At 51.9% G+C, this 17,536-nt stretch overlaps 1 protein-coding gene and 2 pseudogenes across 1 annotated transcript; 2 read left to right on the forward strand and 1 right to left on the reverse strand.

The window, feature by feature from the left end:
• Positions 1-1,881: 1,881 nt before the first annotated feature.
• Positions 1,882-7,017, reverse strand: LOC147916085 (uncharacterized; annotated as a pseudogene).
• Positions 7,018-7,485: 468 nt separating this feature from the next.
• On the forward strand, positions 7,486-9,626 carry POU4F1 (POU class 4 homeobox 1). The gene is given in 3 exon segments (XM_087435762.1): positions 7,486-7,838; positions 8,494-8,815; positions 8,818-9,626. Coding segments are annotated over 3 exon segments (1,254 nt in total). The 5' UTR covers positions 7,486-7,715.
• Positions 9,627-14,732: 5,106 nt separating this feature from the next.
• On the forward strand, positions 14,733-15,473 carry LOC147916086 (uncharacterized; annotated as a pseudogene).
• The last annotated feature ends 2,063 nt before the right edge of the window (positions 15,474-17,536 follow it).

The following is a 17,536-nucleotide window of genomic DNA, read 5'->3' on the forward strand; positions in this document are numbered from 1 at the left end:
AAATCTTCATCCCATCCAAAATGTCTTTTTCCTGTTTTAATGGGTCACCTGAGACTAAAACTGAAACTGGTAAACTTCAAGATTTACAGTCCCTTAATTTCAAATCTGCTTTGTTTTCCGATAATCTCTTTCATATTTACATTGGTTTGAAACAACTAAAGGTACCACTGAACAAAGGAAGAACTTTGGTCTTGAACACTAAGATGTTTCAGAAACTTTTTGTTTCTATATACTCTAATGATTTTCAATTATTTAAAGTGTAATATATGCACTAGATTTTTCCCCTCACTTTTGTACGTGTGAGTGATGTTTGTAGAGAACGTGGGACTGAGATTAACAGCTTAATTTTATGGAGTGTTGCCTATTAGATGAGAAGAGTTTCCCAAAGCCTCATAAGATCCTTCATTCTTATTCGTGGCAATCCTACTACACAGTCTTTGCCTATCATGATGTAACTCGATCCTTTTAATCATACTTGGCAGAGAGAAAACCTTTTAAGCAGTGATCTCAGAGTGCATAGTGAACATTTATTGCCTAATTCTCGGAACCCCACTCTGACCCAGGAAGTATCTATTAAGATGCAGATTACTTTTAAGAACCCATCTGGAGCCCAGGCTAGGGTGATCTTCAGTTTTATATGATGGTGGCAGTCTAGAATACTTGGAATTGAAGCTCCGCTTTTTGAAACAAGGTAGATTCCTAGCTCTGCTGTGCCTAAACAGGGACCAGACTTCCTCTAATACTTGTTAGTTGGATTAACCAAGTGTGTGCCTTGTGTGACACTTGTAATTTGGGAGTGTAAAGATCAAGTCCCCCAGGACAAGGATTTGACTTAGGCTTTTACTGAGACTGTCTATGAGGAGGGAGGTAGGACCTAGTTCTGGTCCATTTTGATTCTTACAACACTGGTGAGTAGAAACGTGTTCGTGTTGGGGATAGCGTGCACCAGAGAGGGAATCAGGCGGCTTCACAGAGGTGCTATTTGTATTGGGTCTTTAAGGATGAATAAGAGTTCAGTGCGGAAGAGGACGGTTCTTCTGCGTGTCTGCTATCCTAGAGGGGGCGCCTATTCAGCGGACGTCTCTGCAGAGGTGCTGAAGTAACCATTCCCTAACGTCAAGGCTCCTGGTTGAAAAAAGTTTCCCGATTGCTCCAGCCTGAGCTTGCAAGTTTGGCTTTGCTCCGCCTCCTCTCTCTGAGCGTCCCCCGAGACTCTAGGCTCGCCCTCGCCGCCAGGGCCGGCGGCTTGATGGCGAGACAGTGACTCCCTGGGCGCTGGAAGGCTCAGGAGGTGGCAGGGCTAGCCCATCATCTCTGTGCATTAAGCTGAGGCTTGGCGGTTCGAGGGCCGGAAGGCGCGACCTCGCCTCACTCTCAGGGTCATCTTTGTGCTAGGGGTGGGGAGGTGAGGTGTGGCCCGCCAGCCTCGGCTCTGAGTCCCCTCCTGGCCCTCTGATTCCAGCGAACCCAGCCTTCCCGGATTCCCGCAGCCAGTGCGGCTCTCCCCTCTGCCCCACACCCCCGGGTCTCCCGGGAAGACAGACCCGCCGGTGCCCCTCCGGCCCGAGTTTCCCGCGCTCTTGAGGGCGCCCTCAGCTGGTCCCGCCCAGGCGCCACCCGAAGAAACGACCTGCTCTGCGGTTCCCTTTCATTTTATAACTACTCGCGAAACCTGGCGATTAAGACGCGAAACCAACAAAGAGTTTTCTTTCCACCTTAACCTTGCACACAATCCTTTAACAAATTAATTAATCCTAATGAATTAACACTTCATTTATTTAAACGCGCTACAGTCCATGAATTAAATTTTCATGCAGTGATTAAAGGCTGTTAAAATATGCATGATTTCGTTAAAATTTTATAATAAATCAGGGCAATGTGTTACATGACAAGGCAACTATTTCCCAGTCCCTCGAAAGGGGCTTTGATTTGTGTGAGCGGCGGGGAGGAGGGGCGGCTGGCGGCGGCGCCGACGAGCGTTGGAGCGGGGCGACAGGACCCCGCTCCGCACTCAGGCGTTGGCACTCGCGGCTTTGCGCTTTCCTCCGCGGCTTCTGGACCCTCTTGGGGATCCTGCTCCTGCTGGCAGAGCTGAGCCTGCGGAGAGCGACGGGCGCCCGCCTCTCGGTCCTCGGAACTGCACTCCTGGGGGGATGGGGGTCCTCTGCTGTGCTTTTGCGCCAGCGGAGCTCCCTCCAACCGGGGCGTGCGTGCGTGCGTGCGTCCGGGACCCAGCGGCCGGCAGGCGGTGTCTGCGGAGAGGGAAGGCGACAGAACTTCCATCTCATCGCGTGGGGTCACGGGCGGGCGTGTCTGTTGTAGAGCTGGTTTGTTCCTTGTTGTTTTTAGGCCAGGGACCTCGAAGCCGCTTCTCTGACCAGCGCGCTCTTCCAGTTTTGAAGGGGCCTGGGCCGGGCGGGAGCAGCTCTGCTCCTCTTGGGACCTAAGCCACAGGGGCCCATGGCCGTGCTCAGTGCTACAACATTGTTCACATGGACAGTGAAACTGGTTCTGGCAACTAGAGGGCGGGGGAGGCCGTGCCCCTGTTAGGACCGGGACGTAGTTGGCTCGCACCTCCCGTGGGGCTTTCACAAGGTAGGTGGGTTTTAAGTCCACAGAGAGATAAGGGTGGAGACACATACATAGATCTCTACGTGTGTAACGCCAAGAGTGATAATGACCGGCAGTGAACTTTACTGGGACGCATCATTCGCGTCGAAAGGGTATCAACGACATCTCGGGGTGAGGTGGTCGACATCCAGGAAAATGTTCCCAATGGAAGTTGCATTTGAATTAAACAGTCAGGAGAAAGAAAACAGTGGGTTTTCTACCGGCTTACTCAAGAACCTCCTCCCCGGGTCCCAGCTGGAACCCATTCTGAATGTGGGGCCAAGAGCCTTAGAGGAGGAGTTCACCGCGGGCCTCAATAACCCACCCACCCCGGCCTTGGGAACCAAGGGAGACCAGCGGCCGCGGATGCGGGCAGGGCAGGGTGGAAAGGGAGAACAGTGGCCTCCAGGAAATCTCCGGGCTCCGGCCAGCGAGAGCGTGGCTCCGGACTCCCACCTTGGGCTGAACTGGGCCTGGGGGCAGAAGGCAGGGCCACCACCCAGGACCGGGCGGGGTGGGCGCCACGGCTTTGCGGGCTGTGCAGGGGAGGTCCGAGGACCCCCGGCAGGGCCAGGGAGGAGCCCAGTCCCCTTACCGCGGGAGGGACGGGGCCGCGAAGCACGCGAGTTAGCGCTAAGAGAGACAGAAGAAGGCTACCCGCAGGGGAAGGGAAAGTACCGCACCAGTCCCTCCTCTATCCCACCCTTCGGAGAGAGTGTCCGAGCAAGGGGGCTCCAAGACCGCCCGAGTGCAGCCCCCCGTCCAAGAATGGACCCCCACCCCCCAACGCTGGGCCTGCTCCTCCCCTGCTTACCCCTTCACATTGCTTCAAGCAGCCCAACCGGCCTCTAAAGCCGCCGGCCCGGAGCTCTGGGGACTTCGCCTGCATGAAGGGCGCTGGCTGCGCGGTGAATGTGCCTAGTTTCAAAGTGGGCAACTGCCGGCGGGAAACGTGGCGCCCCGAGTCTGGGAGGAGCAGAGCTGCCGCTGGGGCCACCAGAAGCCAAAGTGGCCGGGCCTGCAGGTAGGGCCAGATCCTCGGGTTCATGCAAGAATGTGGGGCCCGATCTCCTCCTCTTGCACACACACAACCTCCACGTACTTAAATGGACATTCCTCAGGGCCAAAGCCCTGTCCCTGAATCCGGACAAATGACATGGGCTCAAGGGGGTGGTGGTGCGTGTAGGTAGTGGCTACTGAGTCCAGCGCTAACTTTCCCCGCGCCCCTTTGGAAGGAGAAAGGCAGCCCGAGCGGGCAGCAGCTGTCAGGCGCGCTCTCCCGAGCTGTGGAGGGGGTGGCTGGTCAAAGGCGAGGAGAGTTCACCCCCAACAGTGCCCGCCCTTGCACTGTCTCGCCGGTCCTCACTCCAACCAAGGAATGCCTGCTCCTTGAGCTCGAGAAAGAGGCGCTGCCAAAGGAAATGTGAAGTGGGGCCTGCCAAAGGAGGAGGAGAAAATTAATTAATGAGGGAAAGAAATGTGTCTCTGATCCAGATGATAGACTCCCTATCCCCAGGGGCGGAAATTCCTTGGAAATCAATAGCTGTGCATTCATTATTCCCCTCTTGATAAAATGCAAAGCTATGAGATGGAGGGAGGGGAGAATCTGTGTTGGTCATTAAAGAAGAAGAAGGAGGACAAAAAAAAAAACCCTCCCAGGAATCTATGCCAAGGCTCAGACCCCATGTAGGCATCATTAGCACAGGCAGGGGCCAACTAGTTACTGCACTTGCCAAATCTGGAAAACAAAGCAGTGACATATTGGTGGGCTGGAGCCTGGGTCCATCACCCTTTCCTTTCACTGCCTTGGGGTAAGTAGGGAAAGGCTTGATAAGGTCCAAGGAACTGCCTGCAGATCTGCCGCTGTGCCCGGCTTTTTAGCGGGCGGGGGGCGGCTGGGGGGGGGGGCTGAACCCAGCAGAGATGCAGCCCAATAACTCTCCAAGCATTGCCCCCACCCCATATTCTGTACACCTGCCTCTCTTCACACCCATCACACCTGTACCATGAACATCTCTTCACCTGTAACTGCCCCACTCTCATAGACTGCCACCTCCTGGAGGGCAGATATTTTATACCTCATTTTATCTCCAGTGTCTTGCCTTGGCCCAGACTAATGCTCAGCAAGCATTTGAAGAAGGAAGGTAAGGTAGAAAGTTAATGAGGGAGGGATGAAATAATTGACCTCCAAAAAAGAAAAGGCTGGAATCAAGATTTACAGCTCTGCGTGGAAACAGCACATCCCTCTGGCCCAGTCTCCATCTCCTTTTCAGGGAGAGAGGAGTCTCCTTCAGTGATCCTCCTTGCCCACCATTAGCCCTGGCTGGTTGAACTATCTCTGGCTTTTGCTCCTAGCCCCTGGCCCTCCCCATCTGGGGAGGGCAAACACACGTATTATTTTATGGAGCATTGTTACTCTGTGACAAGCACCTTGTTAAGTGCCACGGTGGACACAGATGTGCCCTAAATGGGATTGCAATCCCATTGCTGGGGGAGGCAGTGAGGGGATTGTACCCACAGCCTTCATATTTCTAGCCCCAGGAAAAGGGAGATATTCTGGGCAAAGGTCTGGCCTCACCCCAAGGTGGGCAGGGACTCCAGTCGTCCAGAGAGAGGTGAGCTAGGAGGAGAGTCTCTGTGCCCTTCCAGCGTCGGAGGATAAAGCGAGATGAGCTTCGGATACTCAGGGGCTCACCTCGCTCTCTGGGGGTCCGCCTGGTCCCCAAACTGTGCTAAACTGTGCTGTTTGCGTTTCTGTCCCCCTGCACCCTTCTTGGTCCCTAAAGGCCAGCGTTTCCCTGGGGGGCGGGCGGGATCTAGGCGCTCTCCCTCTGTGGGGCCCTTTCTTCCTCCCGCGGGAGAGCTCAGGGAACCGCCACGATGGGTGTCAGGAAGGATTAGGTTAAGCCAGGACACCCCCGTTGAGACAACTACCGTAGGACTCACTCGCCCCCTCCAGCGATGTCCTGCTCATCGTCCATTCCCTGTGGAGATAAAGTTGCATTTAGCAGTCCCAGGGGACCGCGTAATGGATGGAAATGCGGCTCCTTCTCGCACCAGCAAGTGAACATCCTTCTTACTCCCCTCTCCGGCTGCAGCCACGCGGGCAGGGGCGGGGAGGCGGGGGGAGAGAGTTGGGGGGGGGGAGGCTAGAGAGAACAGAAAAGAAAGAAGAAAAAGCCATGGTGACGCCTGTGGGCTCCTCTTGGAATCTGAGTAGCGAGTGGTATGCTAAATACGCACGCGTTTATCCAAAGAAAAGATAAAATCCACGCGAACGCATATTTAGGTTTATAGAAATGAGATCTGCTCTTTGGAGGAAATACAGACCTCCTTGGTGTGGGAGAGACCAGAAAGATTATCTGATCTCTGCCTCCCATAAGCAGCCCCCTGCGGGTCTCCAGCTCTCTTGCCGCAGATGTGATAACATCTGGGCTGTTATTATCACCCCCGGCAAGCGCTTCATCCCTGGGGACACGGGCACCTGAACTGTGGTTCCCTAGGAGGCCCTTGATCTGCCTGCCACATAAGGGCCGTATAACAGGTTGGCTAATTGATTTATTCTTCTTCTTGGGTTTTGATTTCACAATAATAAAAACAAATAAATAAGTCAGGACCAGAGCTTGGCTCCCGTTCTTTCAAATTGGTTTGAATTAATATTTTAATTACGCTTTCGTATAAACTGGCTTGGTCCTGTCTCCTTTTGAAGGAAAATATATATGTATATATACACATACAGTCAGAGATAAGAAGCAAAGAAGCCAAAACGATGGAAGGGAAAAGAAAGTTCTCTTTTCCACATTTTATTCCGTTTTCTCTGAAGCGATTTCCTTTTCCTGGAGTTTCCAGCATGAAGTGTGGTGTGTGTGTGTGTGTGTGTGTGTGTGTGTGTGCGCGCGCGCGCGCGCGCATGGTGAGGAGAGGAAAAGATCCCAACTACACCGTTAACTGTTTTTTCCTTTTGATTACTAGAAGCCTCAGATCATCCGGAGCTCGTTTGAAATGTGGGTTTGTACACGGTTAAAGGAGACAAACAGTAAGAGAAATGCACAATTTCATTTCAACAGCCATTTCCAAGTAGAAAGCACAAGCTTCTTGTGGCTCCTAAGTGGCTGTCACTGTCGGTGCCTGACACAGTTATATTCACAACAACAACAACAAAGTATGCTGAGGAAATTAAATTATATGGAAATCAATAGCATCTGCCTGCTTCAAACGAATGTCTGTCACCGCGATTATTCTACAGGAACCTATTTATAAACCTTGAAAGAAACAGGTTCTTGCAGCAAAAGACAGTACCTTCTACATTTCTGTGTTGATATTTATACTGTATACAGAGGAACGTGCGGGCATAATTTAACATACAAATGCCCAGCTGTATACCTTATATAACAGCTTGTTAGACATCCCGGAGTGGAAGTGTTCTTAAGTAATGCGCATATATTCAGGGCTTGTGTTGGGGAGGGAGGGAGGGAGGGAAACCACCGAGGGGCTTGCGATCATTTTATCTTTCTCCCCCTAAAAGGTGCCTACCCTCAGACAATAGCCAGCCCCTTTGATCTTTCCAGACCGGCGGTTGGAAAGGTGCGGTGTGCAGTGCGCATGCCCGGGCAGCTACAGGTGCATCACCTGCGCTGTCCTTGCTGGTGGTCACTATAAGAGCGGCTCCCACGCGCTGGTAGCGGCCGGGAGAGCGCGCGCGCGCGCAGACGCACGGCGCCGCGGAGAGGGAGAGCGCGCGTCAGACAGAAGGAGACAGTTGATGCCTGTCAGCGCGGTGGGGCCGCGAGCTCTCGCGAGAGCTTCCAAGACCGGCCGCGAGAAGTGGGGCTCAGGTGTAAGAGGAGTGCATCCCGTCGGCGCGCGGGGCTAGAGCTCTCGAAGAAGTGGGATCGCAAGGCCGGTGCGCGGCGCTCTGCGCGGTCAAAGGGAGCGTCGGGCGGCAGCAGCGGCAGCAGGAGCAGCAGCAGCCCCCCGCGCGGCCGCCGCCTCCGTGCCGCCAGCCGCCTCGGCTGCAGCCTCGGAAGGGAGGCCGGGGGAGCCGGCGTGCGCACTTTCCCGCGGACTTTCGGAGTGTTTGTGGATTTACATGCCAAGCCATCAAGATGATGTCCATGAACAGCAAGCAGCCTCACTTTGCCATGCATCCCACCCTCCCTGAGCACAAGTACCCGTCTCTGCACTCCAGCTCCGAGGCCATCCGGCGGGCCTGCCTGCCCACGCCGCCGGTAAGCGCCCCACGCCCGCGGCCCCGGCCCGCGCGCCCGCCCCCTCCCCGTCTCCGAGACGCTGCATGTCGGGTGCTGGTGTGTGCCCAGGTCCCGGTGCGGGCATTTGCGGGCAGGGATTTTTAGAGAAATCCTGCTGCGAGGCACGTTTTGTACAGTGGCGCTTAATGTTGTGTTCCCTCCCATTGCCTCTGCCTCGGTCTCGGGCGCCTGCGATCACAGTGCGGAGCGCTGGGGCCATGACTCTCGACTTCCGTCCACTTTCTCTGTTAATTTCATGCCTCGGAAAGGCGGTCTCTGTGCGTGTTCGGGTGTGTGACATGGATCCGCAGCTGCGAGTTACATCTCCATTTCTTCTTCTTTCCCCCTTCTGTTTCGTCTCCCACGCCCGTTCCTGGAATGTGTTTCTCTGCCCCCCTCTCCCCCGCATCTGCCCCCCTCCCCACACTCCCGTCCCTTCTCCTCTGTCCCCCAATGTGTCCCCCATTCCGTCTTTCCCGGTCTCCACTATCCCCACCTCCGTTGTTGTTATTTTGGTTGCTTTGTGTTTGCCCTTTGCTTGTTGTGCTTTCCGGCTTGTGTGTGGTGTTGTTTTGTTTCGTGTTTTTGCTTTTCTGGTTTTGTGGTTTTTTGGTTTGGTTTGTGTCGCCTGCAGCTGCAGAGCAACCTCTTCGCCAGCCTAGACGAAACGCTGCTGGCGCGGGCCGAGGCGCTGGCGGCCGTAGACATCGCCGTGTCCCAGGGCAAGAGCCACCCGTTCAAGCCGGACGCCACGTACCACACGATGAACAGCGTGCCCTGCACGTCCACGTCCACCGTGCCGCTGGCGCACCACCACCACCACCACCACCACCACCAGGCGCTCGAGCCCGGCGACCTGCTGGACCACATCTCGTCGCCCTCGCTCGCGCTCATGGCCGGCGCAGGCGGCGCGGGGGCGGCGGGCGGCGGCGGCGCCCACGACGGCCCGGGGGGCGGCGGCCCGGGGGCGGCGGCGGCCCCGGTGGCGGTGGACCCGGGGCGGCGGTGGCGGCGGTGGCCCGGGGCGGCGGCGGCGGCCCGGGCGGCGGGCTGCTGGGCGGCTCGGCGCACCCGCATCCGCACATGCACGGCCTGGGCCACCTGTCGCACCCGGCGGCGGCGGCCGCCATGAACATGCCGTCGGGGCTGCCGCACCCCGGGCTGGTGGCGGCGGCGGCGCATCACGGCGCGGCGGCAGCGGCGGCGGCGGCCGCGGCCGGGCAGGGGGCGGCGGGGTCGGCGGCGGCGGCCGTGGTGGGCGCGGCGGGGCTGGCGTCCATCTGCGACTCGGACACGGACCCGCGCGAGCTCGAGGCGTTCGCCGAGCGCTTCAAGCAGCGGCGCATCAAGCTGGGCGTGACGCAGGCCGACGTGGGCTCGGCGCTGGCCAACCTCAAGATCCCGGGCGTGGGCTCGCTCAGCCAGAGCACCATCTGCAGGTTCGAGTCGCTCACGCTCTCGCACAACAACATGATCGCGCTCAAGCCCATCCTGCAGGCGTGGCTCGAGGAGGCCGAGGGCGCGCAGCGCGAGAAAATGAACAAGCCCGAGCTCTTCAACGGCGGCGAGAAGAAGCGCAAGCGGACTTCCATCGCCGCGCCCGAGAAGCGCTCCCTTGAGGCCTACTTCGCGGTGCAACCCCGGCCCTCGTCCGAGAAGATCGCCGCCATCGCCGAGAAACTGGACCTCAAAAAGAACGTGGTGCGGGTGTGGTTTTGCAACCAGAGACAGAAGCAGAAGCGGATGAAATTCTCCGCCACTTACTGAGGGGGGTGGGAGGTGCCGGGCGGGGCAGAGCGTGGAGCTGAAGAGTCTGCTTCCCCCCGGATTGGGAGCGTCCGTTACGTGCTTGCATTTGGGGAGTCCCTCCTCTCCAGCTCTCCTCCGCCCCCTCTTTGCTCTCCCTGCTCTTACCCTCCCCCAGCCTAGAGGACTGGGGTGCTGGTGTGGACACAGGAAAGGATGGCTGTGGATAAGGGGGATCGTTGGGGTGAGCGGGGAGTGGGGGAAGGAAAGCGGAGACTGGAGGAGGGGTTTTGAGGCGCAGGATGGTTCTGGGGGTTAGGGTGGGGGGAGACTCGGGAAGGGTACGGAAAGGGACTGTTTTTGACCAGAGACACTTATCAAAATCTCCTGGGGACCAAGGAACTATGTACAAAAACAAACCTACCAACCACCAAAAACTACACAAATAAAGACAAACTAAAACAAAACAGAACAAAAGCAAAGAAAAAATGCTTTAGAAGTTTTAACTCCGGGGAGCCGTATTCTGCAGCTTCATTTCTCCCCTAAGGAAGAGAAAAAAGAGCACCACCATTATTACCACTGCCCCAACCCTACACACACAAACTGAGTCGAAAACCGAATACCAAACGAACCAGCAGGTGAAATTCTGGGTAGCGAAGCTAGTTGTTCTGTCTGTGTGTTTAATTTAATTTTCCCTCTAAGTCTCACCTCCACCCCATTCATGTCTTCTTTGATTTATTTTTCTCCCTTCCACTGAGACTCCCATGGCTGCTCTCCGTTGCCACAAAGTGAGTCGGGGCACAGCTGAAGGGGGGCGGAGGGGTTGCTGCCTGTTTAGGTGGAGTCCAAGTTTTCCAGTGACCCGGCCTGCACTCCTGTGGCCTGGTCCCCGTCGGGTGGGAGAGTTTAGGGAGAGAGAGGTACAGTCTTTGGGCTGACTAAAAGGCAGAATTTAGGGGCTCCGAAATAAATATTTTATTCCAGGAAAACAAAACAATTTTAACAAGGTTTTTCTCCTTTCATTTTTGCTGTTATATCTAAGATCTAGAAGACAGACTGTTTCAAAATAAGCTTTTTCCCCACCCATAGAACTTGCTTGCCTTTTCATTTATTTTTCTGAGTGTGGTTTATTGTAAACTACCTACTGAATTTTTTTCCTATTGATTCAAGTAGACTGCTGGGGTGGAAGACACTAGGAAAGATACTCTGTCCCGTTTTCTCCACAGAACAAGTTCGATCTTGCTCTTCTAGGTCCCCTTTCCTTCTCTCTTGGAGAACATGAAATCTTTGAAATGTTGAGAAGTTTCTGCTTTCAGTTGGGTCAGGGCTTGGCTTGAGAAAAATCAACTAAATCTCAGATGAGAGGAAGACAGGGTTAAAGCCCTCGGTTTGTTTCAAAAGGGTTTGCATGTTGGGGGGGGGAGGCAGAACAACTGTGTTTCATTATTATTATTATTATTATTATTCAAAAGTAATTTATTGCTGGGGATAAATGTTGGGTAGCAAGAACTTTAATTTGCACTATCAGTCTCCCAAATAGAAAATCATGTATAGTATTTCATAGTAATAATCAAGGTACTTTATGAACTGCTGATGAATAAAAAAATGAGAAAGACAGTTGAAGGTGGTTAGGTAACATGCCTGCTTGGTGCACAAGATACTTTTCTGATCTCTTGTGGAGATGGTTTATTACCATCCTTTTATAAGAACTAAAAAATTGAAAACAACAAATGAGAAAAGAAAAAACCTTCCATATAATAAGACTGAAATCATGCATGTTCTGAAAGGTGCAGAAAGAAACACAATTAGGTCTCACTCTGGTTAGGCATTATTTATTTAATTACGTTGTATATCATTGTTTGCAGCGCAAACATCCTATGCATTTGAAACTGAGCACTATACTGGGCTAGCTTTCTGATAGACCGTTTTGTGGATAGTGTGATTTCACAGTCTACTGCCTGTTTTCACCGAAAACACAACACTCTTGTCCTATTCTTGTATTTAGAGGAAAAGGAAAAAAAGAAGATTATTGTAAATATTTTCTTTAATGCACACACTCACACAGTGGTTACAAACTGCCAGTGTTAATCCTGGAACGTCTCACGGATTGATCTACCTGTCCATGTATGTCTGCTGAACTTTCTTCTAGGTTATGTCCTTGCTCTATTACCTTTCCCCCTACCCACTTCTATCAGAACCATTTTTGTGCGCCAAAATACAACAGGGAGATGTGTCCCAGTACACTTACCAATAAAACATAACTGAAAGAAGAGGAATTTTATGATTTGGGTGCATTTTTGTGTTTATACTGGGCCATGTCCTGGTAGAGCCGGTCAACAATGAGACTCAATTCAACCAAAAATACAGGGAAGGGAAGGATGTTGAAAGGGGGATGAAAAGAGGGGAAAGGGTGAGAATGATGTATTTTTCTGCTGAATCAGAATTCACTTTCAGATAACTCATGTGAAAAGCGGTGCTCTGAATAAAATGAATTCTATATTAGTTGCCTGTGTTCATTAAAGTTTTTTCTTCTTTTATTTTTTTAACTGCAGAAACTCTTAAACCACAGCCCTCACTTCAGAGTGGTGGAAGGTAATAAATAACCAGGCACCCTCAAAATATTTAAATCGAGGTTCAGGGACAGAGGCATTTGGAGGTTTATATGTGTTGTTCTGGCCTAAAGACGTTTCTAAAAAAGGTTATAACTAATTGACTTTTCTTTGGAGGCTAACAAATATAAAAACCATCCACTGATCTGTCCTGCCACCATGTCAGATGCCTCTGTTCATTTGGAACATTTAGTATGCCACCTACTGCTCCAGAGGGACCAGAGATTCTTTATTTCTTGGTGACCTGGGACACGATCAGATGCTGAAACGTACAAAGTTTCTTTATTGCTGGGATTAGATCTTCTGAAGTCCTCCTATTTTAGCCAAATCTTTTTAATTTCACTGGCAAATCTGTGAAACAAAACACTTGATGTTCAAAAAAGAATAGTACATTTAAAAAGCTCTGATTTAAAACAGTTGTTAATGTTTAAAAAAAAGCACTAGAGGTATTTTTAAAAATAGATCTCTTCCATCGAAATTGATTTGTTTCTGTTATTGACTTGAAATGTCATCAAAGTTTTTAATAAAATGCATTTGTAAAAAAAACACATTATTTTATAGAAAAGTATGACCGGATTTCATTATTGGAGAACCAGGAATGGACAAATAAAAAGATTTACAAAGGCTGTTTTTTAAAAAAATCTGCCCCAAACGGAAATGTTACAGGCAAATACATTTGTATTATACAATGATGACCAATGTATGTGATAAGAACTTATGCATTTGTTTTGTATTCAGTAATATCCTTACCAAATAAAAAGACAATATTATGTTAATAAAACAGATGAGAATACATGCTTTGCAGAGTTTCCTATTTTATGCAGTAGGAAACTGTGCAAAACAAGAAATGCTTTGCTATCTGGTGAGTGAATCTTTGTGCTGCAGGAAGAAATAGTAAGACTATTCTAAGACACCTGTAACTGTCAATCGGTGAAGAAACAAGCAAGCAAACAACTGTCCTCCTGAAGAGAGTGCAAAGGCTTGCCATTCGGAGACAGTTGGCCTTTCAAAGTTTTCTGGTTCTGAAGAGCGGAACTTCACTCTAAACGGATTCTGCCACCAGTCAGTGGGTGGAAATAGCAAAATATGTGGCTCCGGCTCTTTTAAAGAATAATCTCAAAATAAGTTGGTGAGATAACTGTGTTCCGTTTGCATTTCAGCTTCTCAGGAAATTCAGGCTGTGGTGGCGTAGGAAAGGCAAAAGAAAAATAAGCATAAATGAACCTGCCACGTTTATGCCATGCATTCGTTTTAAGTTTTTCTTTTCCCCAGTCCTAGCTCTGGGTCCTGCTCCTTCTGTAGGTATAAGAAATGATGTCCTCAAGACACATCAAATAACTTGTGAATAGATTTTTGTTTAATGCGTGTTCTGAAATTGCTCTCAACTTCGATTACACTCTCATAAATAAACCGTAGGCACCCACTGCCGTGATTGTATCGATTTTTACTTTCTTGTGATATGAAGAGTACCTGGGTCGCGTTCCTACACGTGGCCGCGCCGACCGAGGACAGGGCACCATAACTCCAGGATTCACTGGTGCATCTCCTACCCTCGGCCCCCTGCCCTGTTGCCCCGCCTCTGCTACCAACCCTGCGTAAAGCATCCCAACTCCATCTTTCACGTGGATGAGCTTTAATAGTCTAGTCCGTGAAGTTGGAATTGTGACTTCTGACCCTAGCTCAAAGCGTTTTCTACCCCATTAGATGGCCTTGGTGGCCAGCGGGATGATAAAAGTGGTGACCACAATTATTATCCGGCACGGTTCTGCTTATCGGTGCTATTGCCGCCGCAGTCTTAGCCCCACGATGAGAGCCACGCGGTCCTCACGGGCGATTTCAAAGGAGACCGCAAGCTTAATTGATTTTTTAAAAATAGCGGCCGAATTCTAATTCTCACGGGTGGTCTCTTTTCCACCTGCGAGATAAGCCTTGTCGCAATAATTACGTTATTTAATATTTGATCAAACCTTCGCGCCACCGTGGCTGGCGGCGCCGGGCGGGCTCACGCCCTCCGGGGCAGCGGGCGAGCGGCGCGGCCCGAGCAGGGCCGGGCACGTGCGGCGGGGGCGCGCGGCCGCCCCGCTCGGGTGGGCTTGCCTGTTGAATAATTCATGGCTTGAGAGTTCTCGAAATTAATAAAATGAATGATAACAAGAAGCTAATTAAAAACTTTCGTAATTGTTGTCAGTCAGCTTGATGGGAGACGGGCAGCCCTCCCTCCCCACCTCCCACCTCCCCGAAAGTTGGTGGATCTGTTGGGCGGGGCGCGGTCCTGGAAGGGCCTGGAAACTGGAGCGGCCAAGCGCTCTTCGGACTCCGGGAGTTATTTCGGAGGCGGCCTCGTGGGACTGCTCCCTTCCCTCCAGCCGCCGCTGACTGCAGCTCGCTTGGCTTGACTTCGCTTCTGACCCCGGCTTGACTTCGGGGCGGGTGGGTTGGCGGGTGCTGTTTCAAACCACAGGCAGAGCTGATTGGGTCAGAATTTGAAGCCAGGAGGGGACCTGCCCTCCCACGACCCATGCAAGGTTCTCGCTCTCCGATGGAAACACCCACCCACCCAAGGCAGTCGCGCGGAGAATCCCAGCGCCCCAAGCGCGCGAGCCGCGGCCAAGCGACCGCGATGCGCCGGGTCTGCGCCCCTCCGCCGCCCGCCTGGAGACTTCCAGCTGCCGGAGGCCGCAGCGCCTCTGGGACAGCAGGACGGCCACAGCCGGCCCCGGCCACAAATTGCCCAGAGCGCTGAGGACTCGAGCGGGTCAAAGACCCGAGGTCCGGGCGTCCCGCGCGTGCGCCGGGGTGGCCGGCAGGACGCAGACGGCGGGGAGCGCGCGGCGGACGGCGCGCCCACGGAGCGCGCGGGGAGCGCGCCGAGCCCGCACATGCGCGTTGCGTGCGCCGAGTCCCCACGGAAAGGTGAGCCGGAGTTCCGCAGCTGGTAATTAGGCGCTCACGGAGGTCCTCTCTCACCCTGTAAGTGCCCTTGAGGACGTCCTGAGAGAAAAGGGAATGGACCAGTATCTCCCAGAGGTTAAAAATAATCTCCTCCCCACAGTTTGCCTAAGTCAATAGACAGCTTAAACACCGCAAAACTTTCAAAACTGGTTTACATTGTTGGAAAAGATCTTGGGTTTTGTCTTGTTCAGGGGCACACCACGAAAGCCTTGCTACGGATTTGGGATTTGAATTTATTAGGCAAGGATTTATGCCCAGGGCGGGAGGAAGGCTGGCCGCTGGGCTTTCGTCCCGGAGAATTCAGTAGAATCCTAGATCGCAAAATGGGAGGTTGAAAATCTCACGTCCGAGAGGAGCTCTCAAAGCACAAGTAGTGAGACCAGCGTCTTGAGTCCGCAAACCCAGGGGTGGGGCGAAAAGCGCCCCGTCCCGTCCCCGGCCCCAAGCCTGAAAGCCCCGGAGATCGCTTCTCTCGGACTTAGAAACGGCAGAGGACAGGAATAGGAGAAGGGAAACGGAAGGTCCTAAAAGAGAACTTGGAAACATAAGCGGCGAAAGGAGGGATGGAGGAAGAGGAGGGGGGGAGAGAGAGAGAGAGAGAGAGAGCGAGAGAGAGAGAGAGAGAGAGAGCGAGAGCGACTCCTTGCATTGATCAGGTGAAACGAATTACAAACAAAAGTTTGGTAACTGAAGCCTGGCTTCAGTGCAGCATAATGTATACAAACTTCTGTAGGCATGGATCAGAAAAATACCCAAAGAGCTGACAATTTCCAGCCGTGGAAATTCACTTACACCAGTCTCTTCCCCCCCCTTCCGCCCCCGCCAAGTGTTGACAATAAACATTTAATGAAGACAGGGACCTGGTTGTCTCTAGTCAGTCTCAGAATACTTTAAGCAGACCATTAGCACGGATCCTTCCGCGTCAAACATCGCGCGCTACACTCTAACATTATATATATTTAAAAAAATACAAAGTGTGAGACGACATGTTTATACGGATATCTTAAGTGGTCTGCGGTAGTTCTGATACCCCCTGTACTTATTAGGAGACACTAACTCATTGTAGATTACTTGCGCTTAAAAAAATGTTAAATACAGTTAATGCAATATTAATCGCCCTTTGGTGATATAAAATGCAATATTTTCAGGCAGCTATCGAGCTTTTCTAGAGGAAGAGCTGATGAAAAGAGTCACAGCTGAATAGCGGAGAGAAAAAGCCCGGTATTTATTGCTTTTGTTTGGCTTTTGGCTACAGAGACAGGAACCTTCTAATGGGGTAAGGACATTTATTTTATCTGCAATCTATTGCTGCGAGAGCAGGGGCGGCAGATGGGGCTGGTGCCATATTCACAGTGTAATTTAGAGCAAATCCTAATAACTAATAATGATTTATGTTAATTTTGATCACTTATGCGACTTTACTAAAACATTGTGATGAAAGAGAAAGAAAGAGAAGGGGAATGTGACAAGGAGCTCTAAAGCTGAGATTGGAGCTCGACTATCCTGCTTAAAATGTGTTTATGAGTTAGCAATGGAAATACAGTCATTTTAAAAAGCAGGTAGGATCCATTTGACTCTGGGCAGCGGTATTTCCCGGGGGCTTGCATTTCTTCTGAAAATGTACCTAACTGAGATGAATCGTGACGCCCTTGAGAGGGAGACTGTCTCTTTCATCCCTGCTTGAAAGAAAACAGATGTGTTTCAATGGTTTCATTTGCTTATATTCAACTAAGAGTCGTTTGTGTGTATGTGTGCGCGCGCGCGCGCGCGCGTGTGTGTGTTTGTGTAGGGGAATCAAGTGTATGCAAGGTTTGAGTGCGCGGCGGGATCTTCCCTCCCAAGTGTAACCTGAGCCCGAGGTTTGAAATCAGCTTTAGCGACTCTAAGCAGGCTCTCGCCCACCGCCGCCACGCCTTATGCAAAAGTTTTATTACTGGCTGCTTAAACAAGTTGCCCTTGCTTAATCTTCACTTCCCATCTGATATTTGTCTAGAATCAACTTTTGGGTAGCTTTGCCGTCTCTACCTCCGGTCTCTCCCCTCCCCCAAGGGATCCCAGGGCTTTGAAACTTAAAAGTGCCTCTTCTCTCCTCAACCCCCTGGTAACGTGGCACGGGTTCAGAACCCCAGGGGCTGCCAACGGGACGTAGTTCTGCACAGGAACAGGCGATATTTGGCTGCCAAGCAGTGCACTGCAGAGGGTCGGAGGGATTTTGAAAGGGAGGGTGCGTCTTGCTCGTGGCAATTTACTTTTTCGGTTACCTTTTGCGCGTTTTAACGCCTCGAGGCTATAGTTTGAAAGTAAAACAGCATCAAAGCACCTCCTTATTAGCTCTGTATGTGAGAAATCCGAAGATGAAACTACCTAAAA

The sequence above is a fragment of the Ceratotherium simum genome, chromosome 10, assembly GCF_057802395.1.
Source record: "Ceratotherium simum simum isolate JZ-2026a chromosome 10, ASM5780239v1, whole genome shotgun sequence".
Lineage (NCBI taxonomy): Eukaryota > Metazoa > Chordata > Mammalia > Perissodactyla > Rhinocerotidae > Ceratotherium > Ceratotherium simum.